At 36.3% G+C, this 22,615-nt stretch overlaps 1 protein-coding gene across 1 annotated transcript in view; it reads left to right on the top strand.

The window, feature by feature from the left end:
* The window catches only part of LOC139122111 (asparagine--tRNA ligase, cytoplasmic-like), a 59,487-nt gene that overhangs the window by 505 nt on the left and 36,367 nt on the right, over positions 1–22,615 (top strand). Inside the window, exons 2-6 of the mRNA XM_070687504.1 lie at positions 15,251–15,342; positions 17,428–17,493; positions 17,843–17,935; positions 18,944–19,033; positions 21,222–21,303. Of these exons, the coding sequence (XP_070543605.1) occupies positions 15,251–15,342; positions 17,428–17,493; positions 17,843–17,935; positions 18,944–19,033; positions 21,222–21,303 (423 nt within the window). The remainder of the gene's footprint in view (positions 1–15,250; positions 15,343–17,427; positions 17,494–17,842; positions 17,936–18,943; positions 19,034–21,221; positions 21,304–22,615) is intronic.

The following is a 22,615-nucleotide window of genomic DNA, read 5'->3' as shown; positions in this document are numbered from 1 at the left end:
TGGTTCAATCGGTTCCCAGACACTTCGCACCAAAACCACTTCGCACCATACCATCTCGTCCCATACCATTTCGCACCAAAACCACTTCGCACCAAAACAACCTCGTACCAAAACCTCTTCGCCCCAAAAATCACGTCGCCCAAAACCATTGCGACCCGAAAAAAAAACACGATTTATCGGTAACCGTTAAAAGCTGAAAATAACCAACCGCTGCCAGTGAAGTTTTAATCACCTTTCTACCATCCCAGGACTGAAATCTTGAAATTGTACACATTTCGAGAAAATGACATCGCATCATGCAATACCGCGCACGGCACCTGAAATGTACCATTTAGTAGTTTGTGTGTTTCTTTTTTCTAATGGTTTCATGGAAGAATAAATGGTTCGTGGTAGCCAAGTTGCAGGTAAAAACAACGTTATGATACATCGTGACATCGATGTTTTAGTACGAGTTGACGGAACTATACGGTAAGCGAAGTGGTTTTAGTACGAGGTGGTACTTGGGGCGAAGTGGCGTTGGACGAGGTAGTACTTGGGACGAGGTGGTTTTGGTGCGAAATGGTTTTGGGACGAAGTTGTGTGGGGCGAACTGGTTTTGGTGCGAAGTGTCTGGACCCCGTTCAATCATTATTACCGCACTCGATCGATGTCCTTGTTGATTGTTGTTTCGCCAGTTGTAGTACTGGGATGTAAAATGAGATTTCGCCCCATTTCGCCCTCCCCAGCTCCCTTTTTCATGACATGCGTTACTCACACTAGGCTAGGCCGACTGATGTAGCTCTGAAAAGAATTTCCACAAAAACACGTACAACAACATTTTGTAATATTTCAGATATTTAAAAATGAAAATTTTGACGCAGTATTTGGTGATGAAGGCTGTGTACATATTTATTTGTTGCCGGCCTCCACGACAAGGTACAGACCGATAGAAGTCTGTTGGGGGTTGGGATTGCAAGTTCAATGATAGCTGCCACGTGAATATCCTTTGAACTTTATGAGCATAGGCTGGTTCTAGAGTTTGTCCTATAAAAATGTGGGCCTTACACTTTCAAACCACCTTGTCCCCCAGGCAATTGACGTGGATAATTTGTCCAAATTGTCATCATGTGGCTACAATATGATGTACCTGAGTGATCACATGATCTAAGGATTAATATACAAAGTACTAGTAGCTTGTGAAGAAGTAACAAATGATATGATTGTTTGCTCTGTAATTTCCAAAAGTATTTCATTGAAACCTACAACCATATTCTGAACAGTACTGTGGAGTCAAAGTCAACTACAGCTGTAAGCTGTAATGTTTGCTTCCTTGAGTGACAGTGCTTTGAGGTCCTAGGTTTAACACTCAGTCACTTGTTAGTACCAAGTCTGCATTTTGGTCTGTGACTCCATTTACTGTGAAAGAATAATCTCACATCCCAATGGATTGGGATTCAATCGCTGACATGATTTGGGGATTTTTCTACAAGAGTTGGAGCTAGGACAGAATTTTCCAAATTTGTGTCAGACATTGTCTTTAGCCTATCGGTGCGGTGGATTATTTTTCTCACGTTTCTTCAACTTTCAAAAGTTGCATTAATCATATTTTATTGCAGAAAGCACAATTGTCATCAATGACCTTTCTGTTGTTGTTTTCATTTCCTTCAGAAAAAGTAGTCCACCTTCATCCTAACCAAATGCTTTTCAAAATGTACAAAAAGTTTTCTGTCACTGCTGTACGTCAAGCAGTAACAGCATTACATAGAAATCATTTTGTGCTGCTACAATATTTAAAATAAAGCACATTATATCTTCCCTTGTTCTATTTTCATGTGTTTCTCACTGATAGGGGAATACACAAAACCTGCACTTTGAAGTGTCGTCTGCCAGAACTACAGTTCTGGTTTGACAGAGAGTGACCCAGAGCTCACACTAGTCAAATAGTCAACATGTTGGGACAGCGAATGACCAACAAGCATTTGTCATATGAAAACATTATTGTTCAGAGGATAACACAGATTGTAAGAGCAAATTGATTGCATGCTGGCATACCTGTGACATCAGAAAAGAAAGTCACGAAACCAGATCCTCTGTTGACAACGCAAGTCACATTCATTGTTTGATTTTTTTTGTCTTTAAATACCAGAAGAATTAAATCATCATTGAGATATATTTGGCTGAAGTTTGCATACTTTATATTCATCTGTGTCAAGACAGTTTATGTCAGGTGTATTTCCATCACTTTCAACCCTCAGGTCTTTTCACCATGCAGCACTTTGAACTGTGTTCCCCACTGATTATAAAAGTAAAGATTGGAGGCTAGTTGGCATATTAATTTGCATTTTAATTTGAATGTTCACTATTGGAATTGATTGGCCACATACAATCTGAGCCAAATAAACCTTCGACAAGAAAGCACTCCACCTTGTACATCATCTTCCTTGATGATATTCTGATTGGTCATAAGAGATATGGTGTGAAAAAAGTGACAATTAATGATCTATTGATCCTTCACTGTTGCAATACAAGTTTTGAAACAATCAGTGACCAACTTTTAGAAAGTCTGCAAGGCAGCTCACAGCCAACATATTCTTCATGAACACAGATATTCACTCCATTCATCTGATCCATTTTGTGACACATGTGAATGAGCTGTAGTCCCATGAGACATTAATATTTCTAATTCATGATGTAGTTGTCAAGGGACTCAGAGATGGATCATAGTGCAGAGAAATTTCAATTGGCAGCAATGACAGTTGAAGAACATTTAGAAACTGCAAACTATTGCAGTGGGTGGCAATGAGTATACTATAAGTGGATATTGACATTGAGTTCATAGGAATTTATCGAAGTGATGGGTCGTTTGTCACAATGAGAAGTATGCCTTGAGCTATGCTTCTGGGTTCAATACACATGTCTTTTTAGTTGTTTCCATAATAATATCTTTAATTTATCGCATTTATTTCAATATCAAATAATAAAGTCTTGTCCTTTACAAATAATGCTCTTTGATGTTAAAATTGGCAGTTTGAAAGGAAAGTACCCCACCTTGCATTTGTTACTTCATGGAGGAAATGCTTTCAGTTCTTTACTTTACTGTCTTATTCACACAAATATGTTCATCTTTCCATCTCAAAATATTGCCAGACATCTGTGCTGCTATCACACCTCTATTTCAGTGACCAGGAATGGTAGATATTCATAAGATGTGTAAATGTATAACACTTGCATCTTGAGTTTTGATTTATAACACAATCATACTGTAGCTACCAGACCCAGGGCTTCAACTTTAGCCAAAATGTTTTTCCACATCCTGAAAGTCTTACTATTAGTCAGCATAACCTGAAATATATGGCACCAAGGCTATGAAAGAATATTCATGAGTCTGTAAAGGCTTAACCTGGAGGAAGTTTTATTAGTTAATATTTGGTATACATGTATATGTTTTACACCTCACCTACAGTACTGATCTCATGATTGCCTAAAAGTCCGCCATGTGATATTCCAAAAAAGTGATATAACATGGTTCTATTTGCTATTGTGGTCGACTCTTGCCCACTACGCGCTAGCCGTTCGAACATAAGTTCAAAGCGTGCACATGAATTTTATTGCACAGATGCCGCACCAGGAACTTTTGCACGAGATATATAAAATGTGTTATTGAAAATTTGGGCGATGTTTCAACCTGTCGTTCGATGCGCATAATGCAAATACTGGATTTTGTGATGATTTCAAATGTACGGTGTGATAAAATGAACAACACATGAAGGTCGGGCAATATCACGATTTGTGGCATGCCCTTGGGCTGGTGATCCTGACCAAAATATTGATGATACCGTCGCCTACGGCTTGGGCATCATCAATATTTTGGTCAGGATCACCATCCCTTGGGCAGGCAACAAATCATGATATTGCCCTCACTGTCATGTGTTATTATTTAAATATATACGAAAGAGAGCTTACATGATATGTTCGCGGCGTTTTTATGTCTGTAAAAGTATGTATGTATTTATGTATGTATGTTCGTATGTGTGGATGCATGTCTGTCCACATCAAAAACTCCAAACCCGCAGCACCTGGCACCTACCTGCCATAGGCATGGCCATACATATATGTGCCAATGGTAGCTATTCTTATAGGTGGGAAAAATTGAGTGTCTGTATGTATGTGTGTATGTCTGATTGTGTGTCTGTTCACATCAAAAACTCCTTAACTGCAGCACCTATCATCTTACTATTTGGTTGTACAGGTGCACTGAGGGATGGAGCTATGAATTTGTTCAATAAACATCGTGCAAATTCCTAAAATTCTGTAACCGCACGCCAGATTTGGTTGAAACTTGGTATACAGCTTCTTTATAGTGACTTTAGTTCGATTTGTTCGAATTGTGGTGAAATTTTTGTAGCTGTATTTTTGGGCAATTTTTCACGCTTTTGGTTAAAAAACCATCTTCTCTGAAAGCACTCATCCCATTGCCTTGAAATATGATATGCATGGTTAGCCTCTGTCAGATTTGGGTCAAATTGTGGTGAAATTTCATATTTGTATTTTTTGGGCAATTTTTCACAATTTTGATCAAAAATATCATTTTCTCCACAAGTACTTTTTGGATTGCTTTGAAACTTGACCCTCGTGATCCTGTGCTTGTCTTCTGTTGGATTTGTAAAAATTGTTGTGAAATTTGTATTTGTATTTTTGGGGCAATTTTTTGCACATTTGGTCAAAAAATCATTTTCTCTGAATTAACAATTCTGATTGCTTTGAAACTTGGTATGTATATACCGAGAGGCAACCTTAATTGAGTGTCTTCATATTGTGGTGAAATTTTCATATTTGTATTTTTTGGGTAATTTTTCCCATTTTTGGTCAAAAAATCATTTTCTCTGAAATAGCTCGTCCAATTGCTTTGAAACTTGGTATGAATGTTCCAAGAGGTAAACTTAGATAAGTATAATCACTCTGGCCTGCCACATTGAACCCAATGTGAGCCAAGTGTCATTGACGCTATGTTTTGTAAACTTTCCTTCTGATACAACCATATCTCAAATTATACAGTGTTGTTTGATCATTGATGTTGTTCTCAATTGCTTACTTTATCTTATTTTCATCATTGTTCTGCTCAAAGGGTAATTTTTTATCTCCTTTACACGTAATAGTCGCGCCAGCGGCTTACTGACTACGCATGCGCAGATTCATAATATACTATGCGAGTAACCAGAAGTGTAGCCTACTTTCATGGGCGCCGCCATGTTTATTTGAGTACTCGGAAATAAACAAATACGAAACATGTAAATTATTATCTTGTAACACGCCATTTATAAAATATATCTCTTTTATCAGCCAGTAAGTGTTATTATCCACCTTGTCGCTGATACAAAATATTGTTAATATCACGTATAAAAAATAGAAAAAGGGAGAAAACTGTCATGCATATGAACGGGGGCATACGCAAAGAATGCTGGGATTGAATTTTAGAAAAGCGCCCCCTGTGTCAATAATTAGACTCGAAAATTGCCAGTTTTTAGACGGAACGTTATAGTTTCAGCTAGCAAGTGGAAGATGGGCAGTGCGGTTACCATTGCAATGATAATGATTGCATAATACGTCCCTTGTTTAACGCAATAGGCTCTTATTATGGTAAAAATTGCCAATTTTTGTCCAACATTTTTATATATTACAGAAAATCTATAGGCCTACCTGCACTGCTGCAGGGTTTGACGTATGTACGTACGTGAACTGCTTTCATCAGACAGAAACTGGGCATAGTTGTCACGTCATGTAAACGTATATGAAGTAACAATTAATTATATTTTATCATGAATCAATACAAATAACATTGCCAATCTTAACCCCTGGCGCAACACCAAGGGCTGAGCCCTATATAACATTAAGTGCTGATGCACACAATTCTGTTTCATTTAGAATAGTTCAGGTGAACTACCAGTACATGTGTCTGGTGGTTCTCACTGGAGCACTTGTTGTTTAAAGTGCTTTTGTAAAAGAAGGTTATGAGTTTTGTCTATTACATTTCCATACATTGTGCATACTTACAGATATTTCTATTTACTGTTTCTGTCTTTTCTCAATATTTAGTGTGACTTGTATATTTCTGGTAATACAAACTTTTATTACTCCTCTTACAGAGATGTCCTTAAACTGTGAGTAACTTTTCACATTGTTGACTTCATGTTCTTGATACTGTATAACAACTGACATGAACCAGTTGTTAATAATTTGTACCAAGCTAGGGGATACTTTCTCTTTCAGACATTTCAAAAGATTCCACAGAATTCTCATTTATTTGTCAGTGTCTTAAACTTGATTTCAGTAGTTTAACAATTCCGGTTTCATTAATCAGGGTCATAAATCCTCTGTGAATTACAGTAGTACAGTACATACCTAATACATTGAACATCTCACTATGCCGTTTCCTATTGAAACTTGTCAATGACAAGGCAAGTTGCCAAACCATCACTTGTGCTCAACTTGACCCAAACTACTTTATCATTTGCCCAGCTTACTTAAAATTGGAAACTGGACAGAAATGTATAAAACTGAAGATATTATGAATGGAACCTCTGTTAAAAATGCCTTTTTAGTCACTGTTAATGTAAACTTGTCCTCATATTTACTATGATTAGAATGTCTGTTTAAACTAAATTATAATCTGAAAATGCTAAAATTAATGTTTAATTCCAAATATTTAGGGAACATTGCACAAAGATACTGCAAATACATGTATAGTCCAAAAGGTTTTCACATACAGCTTTTACTGATGTACTGGTACACTGTACACGTACACACAACTAATACTCCTCCAATTTTAAATCTTTTCCTGCCAGACAGTAAGTCAGTAAAAAGTTGTATTGAATCCAAATCATTTGTATTTTCACCCATGTTGCTTGGTCTGTCATACTAATAAAACTTTAGTTCGTAAAAATCATGTTTAAAATATCTATGCTTTCAGGGGCCTTCAAATGTTCATTAAAATGCACCCAAGAAGACATGTTATCCTTATAAAGGAAAGTGAGGACAACTTCACACATTGTTTTCTACCTTTGTTAATGATGCAGAATATTGAATCAATCAATGTGGTTTTATGATATGGAGAAACATGGTGAGACACCAGTTCAGGCCACACCAGAACCATACTAGCATCTCTATTTGTTGAACAATTGCTACAATCAAACTAACATGTGAGAAAAGAAAAAAACATTCGAGCAAATGATGAAGGAACCACACTTTGGTTCGGAAACGAATCACTCCAACATGAAACCAGTTTTCCCGGGAACCCAGATCACATTACTAGGGTCAAAGCATTGTCAATTCATGGATGTCTCGCCATGTTTCTCCATATCATAAAACCACATTGATCGATTCAATATACTGCATCATTAACAAAGGTGGAAAACAATGTGTGAAGTTGCCCTCACTTTCCTTGATATACAGTGTACAACTTGACCTGATGGTGAAATATGAACTTGACAGGATAATTGATACAGCTGTACATATACAACTTATACTTACATGTCTGTATGCTCAGGTATAACAAAAATAAATACATTTTCCTCATCGTCAAATATACATTAAAAAATGTCATTTTTTAATAATGGATTGTCTGCAGTAGAACTTTGGACTGTGAATACTCTTTAGATTGCTTGACTGTGAAAGATTGCTCTACTTGAGCCCACCCATTGTCCTCTGTGTATGCATCACAGTATATGCAAATAAATTAGTACAGACAACTGACTGTAAAAAAGTTCAATAAAAGTTGAGGGTTTAATATCTGTATTGCACTTGAAGAAAGGAGACTTTCCACTTCAACTTGTTTTTGTTTGTTGAAAGGCATATGCATTCTACAAGGGTAGCTAATAAAATTATTAAAGACTGAACATGGAAATTTATTTGCCTCACAGCAAAAGATCACTTGCCTTCTTGATGTTAGGCCAATGGTCACCGGCCGTTGCCATATCTCTGAGTCTGTAATATATAGGATTTCTACTTTGAAAAGCCAGTTTTGAACCAATAAGTACTTGTAACTCTCAGAAAATAAAACTGATGTGTACCCCGCTGGTGATAATATGAATCACTTTGAACAATTGGCAGCAAAAGTGAAACAGCATCAGCAGGGGTTGTATGTATGGTTGAATTATTGCTTTTTATGAAGTCTGAATATGCAAGTCAAAGGTCCTCTTTTATACTCCTGCTAAAAATAATTTCTCTGGCATGAATTTTAAGCAATTTACCAAACTCTGATAGAAATCTGAATTACTGAAAACAAGGCCAATAAAAAGAACTATTGTTGCTGATCCTCACATGTGTCAATTATCTTTACAAGTTGTATCATTAAAAAAATAAAAAAAGAAGGTCGGAGGAAAAAAATTTGTTCTTCAGATATTTTGGCAAAGCTACAAAGGCAGGGAATTTTTAATTTCTTTTTCGCTCATATTTGGTATGTATATAAATACCAAAAAGAGCTTATATTTTATGAACTGGCAAAATCTCTCACTAGTTTCATTGTCACTGATGACTTGGAGTCTAGATTTCACAGGCTGTCCACAATAACAGAGGCATGTAGGCTGTGTCGACAGAACATATCTGAGCCCCAGGAAGAAAACAAATGGCTGTAAAAATATGCACAACAAAAATGCTTTACAAGTAAAACAATTTCAGTAACTGTGATATTATCTTGTTAATGTCCTTAAAAGTGGGGTCTAACACTTTGACTGTTGTCAGTTTACATACACCACATAGGCCTCTTTACTGTAATTATTCTTCCTAACGTAAATATCAAAGACTGGTGTTTCATGCAGTGCAAAATGACAGTGCCTATGTGTATAAGATCACATAAATGTACTATAGTTGTGACCATTGAACTTCTTGTAGTCCTCTTACTGTGTGTTTTCTTAATTACCACTACATTCAAACATTCCTGTGGCTTTCTTTTCATGTCAATAGAATTACCGTATATTCAGAGCATGAAATGCATAATTAATAGATATAAAGGTGAAACGTGTCATCCTAATATTTTGTAAGAGACCTATGATGAATAAAAACAATAATTTGTATTCGGTCAATTTGCATACAAATTCAAAACATTCATTAGCAGGGGTACAATATATTGGTCATCTGTGTATCTGGTACATGTAGGCTTGAGTTGCTGTTCCTTTGAACTCTGGACAAACCAGTCAAAGGTTTCCTCAGACACACCTACATGTATTGTTCTTAATCATGTGCATACTTTTGTTGTGCAAGAATTTTAGCAATTTGCCAAGATCTGATTAAATTATCCATCAACAAAGGTGTAAATTATATAAAATGGAGTGATCTTTCCCCAGCAGACCTACTTGTAGGTCATACAGGTTCAGGTACACTGGGTTGTGACTGTCATTAAGGTTATGTATTTGTAAATGTATATGTCTGTGTGATTGAAACATTTGCGTGCAAAACATTTTGTTCTTTGGTGTTTCTCACAAAATTTCATGTATACCATGTTTACATGTACTTGTACTGTACAATGTTAAAGGTACTGGTATTTTACTGATCCTTTCAATGTGTCTAGAAGCTACTAGGCACACTAATGTGTCTTGCAGCTACTAGGCACACTAATGTGTCTTACAGCTACTAGGCACACTAATGTGTCTTGCAGCTACTAGGCACACTAATGTGTCTTGCAGCTACTAGGCACACTAATGTGTCTAGCAGCTACTAGGCACACTAATGTGTCTTGCAGCTACTAGGCACACTAATGTGTCTTGCAGCTACCAGGCACACTAATGTGTCTTACAGCTACTAGGCACACTAATGTGTCTTGCAGCTACTAGGCACACTAATGTGTCTAGCAGCTACTAGGCACACTAATGTGTCTTGCAGCTACTAGGCACACTAATGTGTCTTGCAGCTACTAGGCACACTAATGTGTCTTGCAGCTACTAGGCACACTAATGTGTCTTGCAGCTACCAGGCACACTAATGTGTCTTGCAGCTACTAGGCACACTAATGTGTCTTGCAGCTACTAGGCACACTAATGTGTCTTGCAGCTACTAGGCACACTAATGTGTCTTGCAGCTACTAGGCACACTAATGTGTCTTACAGCTACTAGGCACACTAATGTGTCTTGCAGCTACTAGGCACACTAATGTGTCTTGCAGCTACTAGGCACACTAATGTGTCTTGCAGCTACTAGGCACACTAATGTGTCTTGCAGCTACTAGGCACACTAATGTGTCCAGCAGCTACTAGGCACACTAATGTGTCTTGCAGCTACTAGGCACACTAATGTGTAATGTGTCTTGCAGCTACCAGGCACACTAATGTGTCTTGCAGCTACTAGGCACACTAATGTGTCTTCCAGCTACTAGGCACACTAATGTGTCTTGCAGCTACTAGGCACACTAATGTGTCTTACAGCTACTAGGCACACTAATGTGTCTTGCAGCTACTAGGCACACTAATGTGTCTTGCAGCTACTAGGCACACTAATGTGTCTTGCAGCTACTAGGCACACTAATGTGTCTTGCAGCTACTAGGCACACTAATGTGTCTTGCAGCTACTAGGCACACTAATGTGTCTTGCAGCTACTAGGCACACTAATGTGTCTTGCAGCTACTAGGCACACTAATGTGTCTTGCAGCTACTAGGCACACTCATGTGTCTTGCAGCTACTAGGCACACTAATGTGTCTTGCAGCTACTAGGCACACTAAACCAAATGAGAGAAAATCTCCCCATCAGGAGAAACTTTCCTGATTGGTATAAAAAAGGACCCTAGTCAGGAACTTTATACAAGTAGTTCTTGGGATATTTTATGGCAAAGTTACAAAAGCGGCAAGAGAAATGTTTTTATTTATTTTTACAAACTAGCAAAATGTCTGACTAGTTATATTGTTACAGATGACTTGACATGGAGTCTGGATTTTACCAACTGTCCAGAAGAAAACTCAGGAATAGAGCAACAAAAATGCCATAATAGTAAAACAAATAATTGTCTTTTTACCGTCCTTATGGTGGGTCTAACAATTAAGGTTTTTCATTTTTAGCTACTATAGACTATAGTCTATAGAAGCTATTGGGATGGGTATCCGTCCGGCGTCCGTCGTCAGTCTGTATGTATGTATGTATGTATGTATGTATGTCCGTTTGTGAGGCGTCCGTCCACTCAAATATCTTGAGAACCGCAGTACTTACTGATTTGATATTTGTTGTGTAGATGAAAAGTATGATTTTGAGAAACTATTTTTTTAATTTTTTGATATTGTTGAAAATAGGCAAATTAATGCCAAAAAAGGCGTTTTTGGTAAAAAATCTTCTTCTTCATAACCGCTGGTCAGACAGCTTTGTTATTTGGTATACAGGTCCCTAGGGATAACCCAACTTAGATTTGTTCAAATTGTGATGAAATATGCAAATGTGTGTTTTTAAGAAATTTTTTTGTCATTTTTGGTCAAAATCTGACTTACATTGTATGGAATTCTTGTACAGTATAAACCCTATCAATTCACCCAGAAAAAATAATTAATATGATTTTAAATAATTGAATTAATTAGAAAATCATCAAAGCCAAAATAATTTTAGTGTGGAATTATCAGAAAGTTCAACTTTTTTTGACAGTTCAAAGTGAAATGCTTACCATCTTGGAGGATTAAAACATGTAAAGGCAACTTTCCTGAATCCCAACTTTGATATATTCTGAACCGTCATTTATGTTATCTAAAAGAAATTGCTCATAATAGTTTGTCATGATAGGGTGGTCAAATAAATAGAGATAGAGAAAGTTCTAATTTTCATTTATGGTTGACTTGGTAAGGATAAAATAAGATTACTTTTTGAGGAAAAAAATAGAGTGGTCAATTAAAAGAGTGGTCAAAGTGATAGGGTTTTTATGGTAAAGCTTGGCTGTAAGATTCCTCATGTGCTATTTATAGCACTTATGCAATCTGTGTAAACAGTGCAATGAAAGTGTAACATGATTCCTTATAATGCTTTGGATGACCTTGAACTTCTTAAGTTTCAAACATTTGTCTCTTCAGTGTGCTTTCTCTGAGTAGTACAGTCTCAACTTATTCAACAGAACTTCCTTACAATGTTAATTTGAAAGTTAAAATGTGCTTGGTTAATAGGATGAAAATACTGATATTAAAAGATAACCAGCTCAAGATTCTTATAACCTGACAGATATGCTGTTTTTTTATGACGTTAATCTTGATTTAAGCAAGTCTTGTTTACGTTAATTAGAAAGTAATTAACTCTCGTTTATTTGCTATTATAGACTAATATAGTCTGATGAAATATGCAAATCTGTATTTTTACGGAATTATTTTCCATTTTTGGTCAGGCCATCCTGAAATGAGCTATCAAAGATATCCACCTTCTTCATCAATACATGTGTCACAAAAGTTATTCTCTACATAACACAGCAGAGCTCTGTCAACTGTTGAGTCGCTTGTTTTTTCAAAAACGCTGGTCAGACAGCTTTAATATTTGGTTTACATGTCCCTAGGATGACCTTAGTGAGATAATTTCATACAGTCAGGAAATACTTAATTTTGTATCCATGTCTATAGTAGCTTCAGGGACTTTGGCCCTATGTTTCAATTGCCTGATTGTTGAATGCATGTATAAACTGCAGGAGAAAACACATGACAAACTTCATTTTGAATTCGCTGCAGAAGAACACGGCCAAATAATCTGTGACATTGATGCTATCAACCTTGTTTTCATTGTGATAAAATTTTTATGCTTTTAATGCACATCTCTTCAAACTGATTCATCTTTTATCATATGTCAATAATGTGTTGAACAAGTCCCCCGAATGTATCATCTGGACTAATGCTGATATCTTTTGAATATACGGCTAGTTTTCAATCGGGTTCGAACCCACAACATACGGCATCCGTCGCCTAGCGGAGAGGCCACAGAGAGAACTGCTCGGCTAAATCTCCACTCTTTTGAACTACACTGTCAATAGAATATTGGAGATCAAATTGATACTTATGATACACTAACCTTCATGAAACACAACTATTACTGCTAAACGTCTATTCCCACTGCATTAGACCACATAAAAATACTGACGCTATTCAACTTGTTTAGAATTTCTGACCAAACTTCATATGTCTCATTTGAACCATAGACCCACGTTTTTCTCGAGAATCTATGTTTGAACACCTGTGGATGTGAAAACTCAAGGGACTAGCCAAGAGCACTGAAATAATTGCAATGCGGGAGTACAAACTGTATTTATTTTGTTGCACTTTTAAAGAATTCCAAATTTGGTAGCGTAAAAGTGATGATATCAAGGAACAGTTCATTATTTTTGCTGGCCTTATATGAAATGTGTATGTCAGTGTCCTGTGGATCAACTCCATTCGTACTTTTTGAAGTCAAAAGTCATTTTCAGGAATTCAACCATTTACATTTCAAACCTTAATGTAGGATATATTCTCCCCATTGGGAGAAATCTTCATGTAAGAGAAAAATCAATAAACAGGACAGTTGTATCAAAATACATGCCATTGGTCTCAGTGGTTTACTGATTCAATGAATGGAAGATTTTCTCTTTTGTCCAGTGCAGTGTGCCCTGCTGACTTTAGGGCAGCTCATTTGCAAACGTTTGAAATGAATATTTTCAAATTGTTCCGTGTCTCCTCTGCAATTGTGTGTCGAAGTGAAAATTGCATATATCAAGTTTAAGAAAAATTGCATCCATGAAGACCCATGACTCAAGTGAGCTGCTTGTCACATATCCCTCGAATTTCTTTTCCATTTGATTGATGTGTGAAATTACAGTATTCATCATACATTTTAAGGATGAGTATCTTCACCAGTTTATTGATGTTAACAACCATGCTAGTATTAATGTGAATCAGATGCAGATTTTGCAGCGAATATGAAACATTACATCAGCAGGTTTTGTACAGTATATATATTATTAGTCATAAATGTAGGGTTGAGTTACTGTTTTTATGAACTATGAACAGACAAGTGAACATACTTTTGTCTTGCACGTATATTACTCACATATGAAGGCTTGAGCAACCCTTTTGTAAAACTCTGGATCAACCAATCAAAGGTTCCCTTGGACATACCTATCATGCATGTCCATACTTTTGTTTTGCAAGAATGTTGGCGATTTGCCAAACTCTGATAGGAATCTGAATTTTCGATCATGATTGCTTACAAACTTGAAACATTTCATCAGCAGGGTAGAGTTTATCAGTAATGTATTTAGGCTAAGGCAACTCTTTTTGTGAACTCTGGATCAACCAACCAACCAACCAAAGGTTCCCTAGGACACACACCTATGGTGCATGTGCATAGTTTTGTTTTGTAAGAATTTTAGCAACTTGCCAACTCTGATAAGAATGTCAATAACTGATTATGATTACCGGTACGTACAAACTTGAAATATTTCATCAGCAGGGTTTCAGGTAGTCACATAAGTACGCTTGAATCGAACAGCCTTTTTATGAACTTTGGACTGACCAACCAAAGGTTCTCTTGGATGCAATTGTTGTTTGTACAATTACTTTTGTTTTTTGAAAAAGTTGGTAAAATCTGATAGGAATTAGAATAATTGTTAACGTACATATGCATTGACTAAAGCAAGCTGTAATGTACTTAACACTTTGTCAACAAGAGATGTACCGGTGAATTTGCAGTACAGTAGCATCATTGGTGATGTGTATGCATGTAAGATGTACTATTGAAAATGATTATGATGTTTCTGCTGGAGGACATATCCCTGATGCTATCTGCCACCCAGTTTAGTGATATAGTCATTACTTTTATCAAGTTGCATGCCCATCAAAATGTTCAAACTACAGTCACAATGGCACAAGCAGCTGTGGATAGACTTTGTGTTTGCTACTGAGTATTTTGCCCGTGCATCATTGAGCACTTCAGCTGTGTGGAGGGGTCACAGTCAAAAGTTGCAAAATCTCAGCTCAGTTATTGAACTGCCTTTTAATGACATGTCCACATTGAGCAAAACTGTGTCCAATATCGCCACAATATATATATGTTTGTGTCTACCTGTCTATCTGTCCATCCATCTGCAGACAGATTTCATTCCAGTCATAACTTAAAAAGCGTTGGCCAGAATGTCATGCAATTTGGTACATAGCGTAATGGCAATAGTCAAGTTGTCAAGAAAATTGTATGCACCTCTGTCGTGCCAGAGTTGATGGTTTCACATATTTGTATTTACTTTATACATGTACTTGTATAAGGTTGATTAAATGGTTGTGTTTGTTTTTGTTTTGTTGCAGACGAGACAGTCATTTTGTACGCATCAGAAAGTAAAGGTGATGATGGTACTGGAGACGGCAGTGAAGCAAAACCTTTTAAAACTGTCTTGCAAGTATGTGAACAAGTTTCTTTACTTTTATAATATTTATTCAAATTTCATTTCAATATCTATGGAGTTATGATTCTGCACATAAAATTTACATATGGTGTAAATTTGGTGAAAGCTTACGTTTGTTATCATGACGATACAGTAGACATAATTCTCTTAATTTCAAATTTTGTCTCCTGTCAATATTTATATGGACATGACATCAGTGGTCATAGACTGAAAGATTCCGTCGTGTGCGGGCGCTCCGGCGCACTGCGACCTACGTCCCTTTACCAAGTTTGAATGAAATCGCTCCTTGCATCTCTGATTCATGATATGATACATTATGGCTGCATGGCAGCCATTTTGTTACAATTTTTTCGTGTCCTTAGCCAAAACTTGGCACGTCTCAACTGATTTTATTCACCAATTTTATTCAAACTTAGTACAAGGACATTGACCTATGTCATACATATGCACATTGATTTGTTTTGTGATACAATCCAATATGGCCGCCGTGTGGCCATTTTTTCCGATTTTTTCATGTCCGGAACCATAACTCAGACACGTATCAAGCAAATTTATTCAAAGTTGGTACAAGAACATTGATTTATTTATACATATGTATGTCGATTGGTTTCACGAGATGGTCCAATATGGCCACGTGGTAGCAATTTTGTTATGGTTGTTTCATGTCGAGAGCCATAACTCTGGCAAGTCTCAACTGATCTTATTCAAAGTTGGTACATGTACATTGACTTATGTCATACATATATGTGTTGATTTTTTAAATAGTAAGATCAAATATCGCTGCATGGCGGTGATTTGTTACAAGTTTCTAATGTACAGAGCCATAACTCAGACATATTTCCACCAGTATCATTCAAAGTTAGTACAAGGACATTGACCTATTTCATACATATGCTCGTCAATTTGTTTCACGTCATGTAGCAGTAACATGTCAATTATTGAAGTTTCGTAAGTAGGCTGATATGTCAAGAAATACTGCATCAAATTCATGAAACTTTGTACGGATGTTAAGCTCACATTGCTTTAACATTGAAAAAGACATTTATCAGTGTCATTTTAATTAATTTGTAATTGCATAAGTAATGAATTTTCCTAATTAGAGTGATATAGCCACAAATTAATACAACATCAAATGTGATGAAACTTGATACAGATGTTGATCTCATAGTGTTGTAAATACTGCATCAATCTTTATGAAATATGGTACCAGTGATAATCTGTTAAGTGTTAGGATTGTATGCAAAAATGTTTTGCAACATCCTGTTGATTAATTCCTAGTTGACTCATTTTATGAACTTTAGGATGGTGGCCTACATTGGTTTTATGTTTTCATCACCATGGAACTCATTCTTTGCCATTGAGCACCATCTGTATCACAGTATTTTTATCACAGACCTAATTAATGAAGAGGACTCTATCCTCTCTGAGGACATGTAATCAAAGTACCCATTAACAAGTGGGGACTGTGTCATCAACAATGACTTGTTTTTTTTATTCCACAGAGAATGTTGACTCCTTTTATATTTTAATAGTTTTATTGAAGTTTATAACTGACGCTCTAGCCTTTACCTCCACCTTAAGCAATTTATTATATTTTGGAGAAGTTCAGATCACATGCTTGTTGTTTGGATTTGTGCACTTCCAAGCTCTCATTCAGGGGAGGGGTATAAGGCCACACAATAAGCTCCAGTTCTGTATGCTTGATGCTTTTGTATTGCTTCTTGGTAGTGAAACAATGGTTTCTTGGCTTGAACTTATTTGCTTTCCTACCAGAGAGACTGTGAAATGAATGGATTTTCATGTTTTCCTTAGTACTGGTAAGATAATTGAATGTGAGGATGGACTTAGACTAAATGTACAATAACAGTCCACCAAAGCCATTCACAACACATGTACTAATGTTGTGATATACTGGTACAATATAGTTTGTGTCAACAGTAACATACTGTACACATAATCTGATATTAACTGTAGGTGGATCATTCGATCATTTGATGGAAACAACCAAATCATTTGATATGACGTGCTTTCCTCAAGCAAAGTGAAATACAGCAAGTGTTTCTTGTATGTTGATTGCAGGCAATGAAAAGTCATGGCAAAGAGCCTCTACCTAAGATCTATGTTGACAGCAAAAAGGAAGGGGAGGTGAGTTTACTAAATACTTGATCTATTTTCTGTAATTATAATAGTTTCATTTGTTATTGAGCAATATCAAATCAAGTGGTTTCAAACAGTAAATGATCAGGCCACAGTCCTCCTAATCAAAAACTGACCTTGAACTAGATTGAACAAGATGTTTTCAGTTGCCAGCTACATGTAGGACTGTTGCATCATCAATGATGGCTTGTCTTTTGTTATTCTGGGTCAAACATCTCAGATTGTATAGGACTGTGATGTTGGTCGTACATCCCTAGGAGGATTAAATCCTTTCAACTCTTGTTGTCGTTGAATTTCATATCCTTTGTATTTATGTTTGTATGATATTGGATTGCAGACATGGGAGGAATTGTCGCTTGCACAGAGGAAGAAGGTCACTAAGATTTGGCAAAAGGAGCAACGCAAGGCAGTAGAAAAGGAAAAGAAAGAGGTACAAAGGAACAATATGCTTATTAAAATATCATCTTTACTTGCCAAGTGGTGTTTATGATGGCAGGCACCCTCCCTCAAAATGTGCCTTGACAGAACAAGTGTTTAAATCATGTGATTGGTAAACACCATCGGGCAGTTGTAAATGGTCTGTGAATAGCCAATCAATGAACTCCTCGGTACTGTACTGTTCACTTCAAGATTGCAATGTCCATAAGACTTACAAGTAACTTCCAAAAGGGCTGTGACGTTTAATTTAAACAGTGATGCCTTTATGATAAGCAGAAGTGAAACTACCATTATGCTTTCAACTATGTAGCCAAACCAATCAAGACTGTGGTAGTTGTATAGTTCTTCTGATTGGTCTGTAGAACTTTAATGCAATTGACAGTTAGTTACATGGTATACATGTAACTGAAGGGTGTTCACACTCAGTGTGGTGATGGAGTTTTGCTTCAGCCCAGTTTAGTTTTGAAATTGTCACTAGGTTTTGTACAAGAAATGGTAAAAAGGGAGTTTGTAAAAAATGGTAATAGAGCTTGTTTATCGTTATTTATCTTTTTGTTGATCTGTAATGGAAAAGGATGAAGATGAAGTGTACTATTTCATTGATGTGTAAAGCATTCTTTCTCCTTCAAAAGTTCAGACCCTTGCCATAATATATAATAAATACCTAATATATCATTTGATTAATTGCAACTGCTCACACTTTCAGAGAAGATAATGTTAATACATCATGTAATTGTCTTAAGATTGAATAACCTATGGTGTTGAAGCAATTCCTATCATTGCTGTATGGATCTTTCCAGGACAACATACTCCATATAGCACTCAGACTTTGTTGTGTATGTTCTCAATTCCTTATGTACAATGTATTAGTCTTTTGTAGAATCATTGGTTTATTGTGTAAAGATCTAAATTATAAATTGTCAGCACTCAGAATTGAAAGGAATGAAGCAAGTCTTACATTTGTCATATAAACTTTCTCTTATACATTGATTTATTTCAGGCAGAGGATGCAGAAAGACGGGAAAAAAATCTTGCCAAAGCCAAGGAGATTGTTATCAAAGAAAATCCAGAGTTACCAACGGCAAAGATAGTGAGTTACAGATCATTCACTTCAAGAAAACTAGTCTTTACTTGAAGAAAATCATCCAGGTCACATGATTATGGAGCATCCATGGAAGTTGGTGTTTGAGCTCACATTTCGCATACCAATGTCAGGTTATCGCATAAGCTGAAGTCAGTGGCGTCTGTATGTATGTATGTATGTATGTATGTATGTATGTATGTATGTATGTATGTATGTATGTATGTATACCGGTAGCATATCCATCAACAGAAAAAACACGCAAACCACTGCACTTTTTAGCTTTGTATTTGGTGTGTTGATGCATCCTGGGCTATAGAAGAGATTTTATTCAAATGAAGTTTGCATTGCCAAAATTATGCAAATGAGCTTACAAAATGTGAAAATGATTAAGAATTAATAACTCAAGAACAGCTGTTTTGATTGCTTTGAAAAGTTGTGTACAAGTACCTTAGGTGAACCTTAAACAGTTTTACGAATATCGTGAAGATATCTTGAATTTTGTATTTTTGCTGAATTTTTTGGTTATATTTCTCATTTTAAGTAAAAATTATTCTTCTCTGCAACCGCCAGCCCAATCGCTGTCAAATTTGGGTTGGATCTTTACGAGGGTGTTACTCTTGTAATTTCTTGAAATTACAAAAAAATTGGAAAAATTAATGTTTTGGGGCAATTTTTGTCATTTTTGGTCAAAGCCGCTGGACAGACACTTTGTATATTTGGTATACAGATGTCAAGGGATGACAATAGTTAGATATGAGGAAATTGTCCTGAAATATACAAATTTGTATTTTTATGACAATATTGTCATTTTTGGTCAAGAAAACTTGTTCTTAAAATTACCTGTCTGATAGCTTTGTAATTTGAAATAAAAGTCCCGAGGCATGTTATTAGATAAATTTTCTGCTCAAAGTGTTGGTAAACCCCCAAATTTGTATATTTTGGGAATTTTCTCAGTTTGTGACCTTAAATGACCTACACCGACCCAGGATATGTTGTGAGACAGTTTTGAAGGCTGTGAACATAATTTTGTCATATTTGGTATCACTTTGTAGTAAAATTTGATCCAGAAAACAAAGCTGAGGTTAATTTTTTCATTGCAGACCAATTGTTGCAAGTTTTCTATGTAAGACACACAAGAACTGATGAGAAATGTGGATTCACTGTGCTGTTTACATTTGAATGATAGCATTAATTAAAAAAAACCCCCAAGGTTATAAATACATTTCCTGCCATCTGGCTATTGTAGCTCTTAATGTAAACATGGTCAATACCAAGGGGTGGAACATTTGATATTCAGGAGGGGGTAGGGTCTAGAAGATTGATGAGGTACATATAGCATTACTTTTTTACCAGATCCTTTGTACATTTTTCCCCCACTCTTTATTTTTTCCCCTCTCCCCCACCTTTCATTTTTGTCAAACCTTCTCTGGCTGATTTTTTTGTTGACATTTGCTTATGTATTTAGGATCTGCTTGTCCAATTGCTATAGAAGTTGATATGCATGTTCCTAAACATGACCTCCAGTACCAAAATTGCAGACCTTATTTGCTTTTGTCATTCTTGTTTTTCTGGTTTAAATATTTCTTGAATGGACCAATTCAAACCGAATGTGAGCACATAGTGTCCTTGACTGTATTTTTATTGTTTGTATTTGTAATTAATGTGGGTTTATAACGTGAGTTGACTGGTATACGTCACAACCTGGGAAAGTGTGAAGTAGAGATTTGTAGTGTTGTGTATGTGACATCAGTGTCACAACAGTTCTAACATGGCATGTCTTTCTAAGTTTCGTACATGGCCAATGTGTTCAACTCCAATACTCCTAATAAAAATTGCATTAAAATAAACAGATTTTCAGTTTGATACCCAGTATCAAAAGAATATTTTAAACATCAGAACTATCAAATGCTCCAATTAAATAAGTCATACACATGCTTGGACACTATCATGGTGCTGTATGCAGATTTCAGGGAAAATGATCAAGTGGTCACAATTAAGATGTGATTTCTAATGGGAGTTTACAGTTTAAATGAATCAATCTGATGTAACCAGCTCTGAGTTAAGATCTCATATATGATACCTCACTTTGATGTGCAGTATGGATTAATTTTTTCATCAGAAGCACCATTGCTATTTTCTAATCCAGTAAAGTGATAGCAACACTTATTGAAAATTTTGATATTCTATTACGTAGATTAAAATTCGAGACGGTGCAAACAACAGAAATGGCGTTCGTATCAAACTATTTGGATGGGTACATCGGCTCAGAAGACAAGGTTAGTTAATATTTATACTGATGCAAATCTTCTCACAGTGAATGACTGCAACTACAGTCAATCTGTGTATAGTGGTCATGCAAGGAACTGAGAGAACTATTTGGATTTGACCATTCTATAGAGGGTGGATGTGGCATTACGTTTAGTGAAGGTTGTGTGCTGAGTGGTGCATTGAGGAAAAGATAACAGTAAGAATAAAATGCAATCTCCTAAATGTTTTGAAAGCATTATACCGGTACATACATTTAAGTTCTGAAAAAACTCTGATGCAGATCAGTCAAAATAGCCATTTCTTGCTTTCAATTGAAGTACAATTTTAGACTATGGTCATTCAGAGTATCATATGCTGACAATTATACACAGGTGTTGTGCCAAATTCGAGAGATTCAATATGGCCACTTGTAGAGGACCTTTAACATGTAAAAACCCACACGACCGCTGCAAGGAGATGACCGTTCTGTAAGGGTGACCACTATGACTGGCCTGACAGTAGTTTACAATATCCTCAAAGGAAAGCTTCCAACTCAATGTGCCCTTGAAATTCTCTTATTGCCAACTGTTAGGATTTCTTCTCCTAGACACTAGACACTGTGCTCATTTTAACTGTCTCTTGCTCAGGTTGTGTTCTGTGTTTGTTAAATAGCTGAGATGTGCTCTTCTTAAAAAGTTTGCCTGGTCGACTTTCTTCTGCTTTCCCAAGATTGTCCAGTCTTTAAGAATAAACATACATAAATCCGATTGCACATCTTTGAAAAATACCTTGATAGTGACAGTAAGACAGGGCTTGCATTTTATAACATCAGGTGCTTGTTTTAGGAGAACCATTTCCGTTTTCCCCGTAAGGCGCTTTAAATATAATTCTTTGTTTGCCGTCCACGTTCTGGTAGGTTTTCAGAGAAAATTAATACAACAAATACAATGTTAACACTTTTACAAAGAAAATTAATATTTTTTCACAAGAAACCAACTAAAAATTGAGCTTATGTTAATACACTTGTGTTTTTTGTCTGTGTTTGTTTTTTTTCCCTGGCTTACTGGTAGGTTTTTCAAAATCCAAGGATGGCAAACAAAGAATTTTCTTTAAATGGCCTAATGAGAGTTTTGTGTTTCTTGGTTTCCCAAAAAGGGTTTGCAGCCACATTTTACACTTTTCTGTCCACTGTATGGCAATGTTACAGTACTGTGCAGGGCCAGCTATTGACACAGCCAATCTGTCAATGACTGCCCGTGGCTTTCCCATATATGTGTGTGAGATCTAAAATTTGCATGTAGTTGAATCCCCCAAGTAAAATGTCTTTGCACTGACTGAGTT

Source organism: Ptychodera flava, chromosome 21 (assembly GCF_041260155.1).
Source record: "Ptychodera flava strain L36383 chromosome 21, AS_Pfla_20210202, whole genome shotgun sequence".
Lineage (NCBI taxonomy): Eukaryota > Metazoa > Hemichordata > Enteropneusta > Ptychoderidae > Ptychodera > Ptychodera flava.
This window is presented reverse-complemented; position numbering and strand designations above follow the sequence as displayed.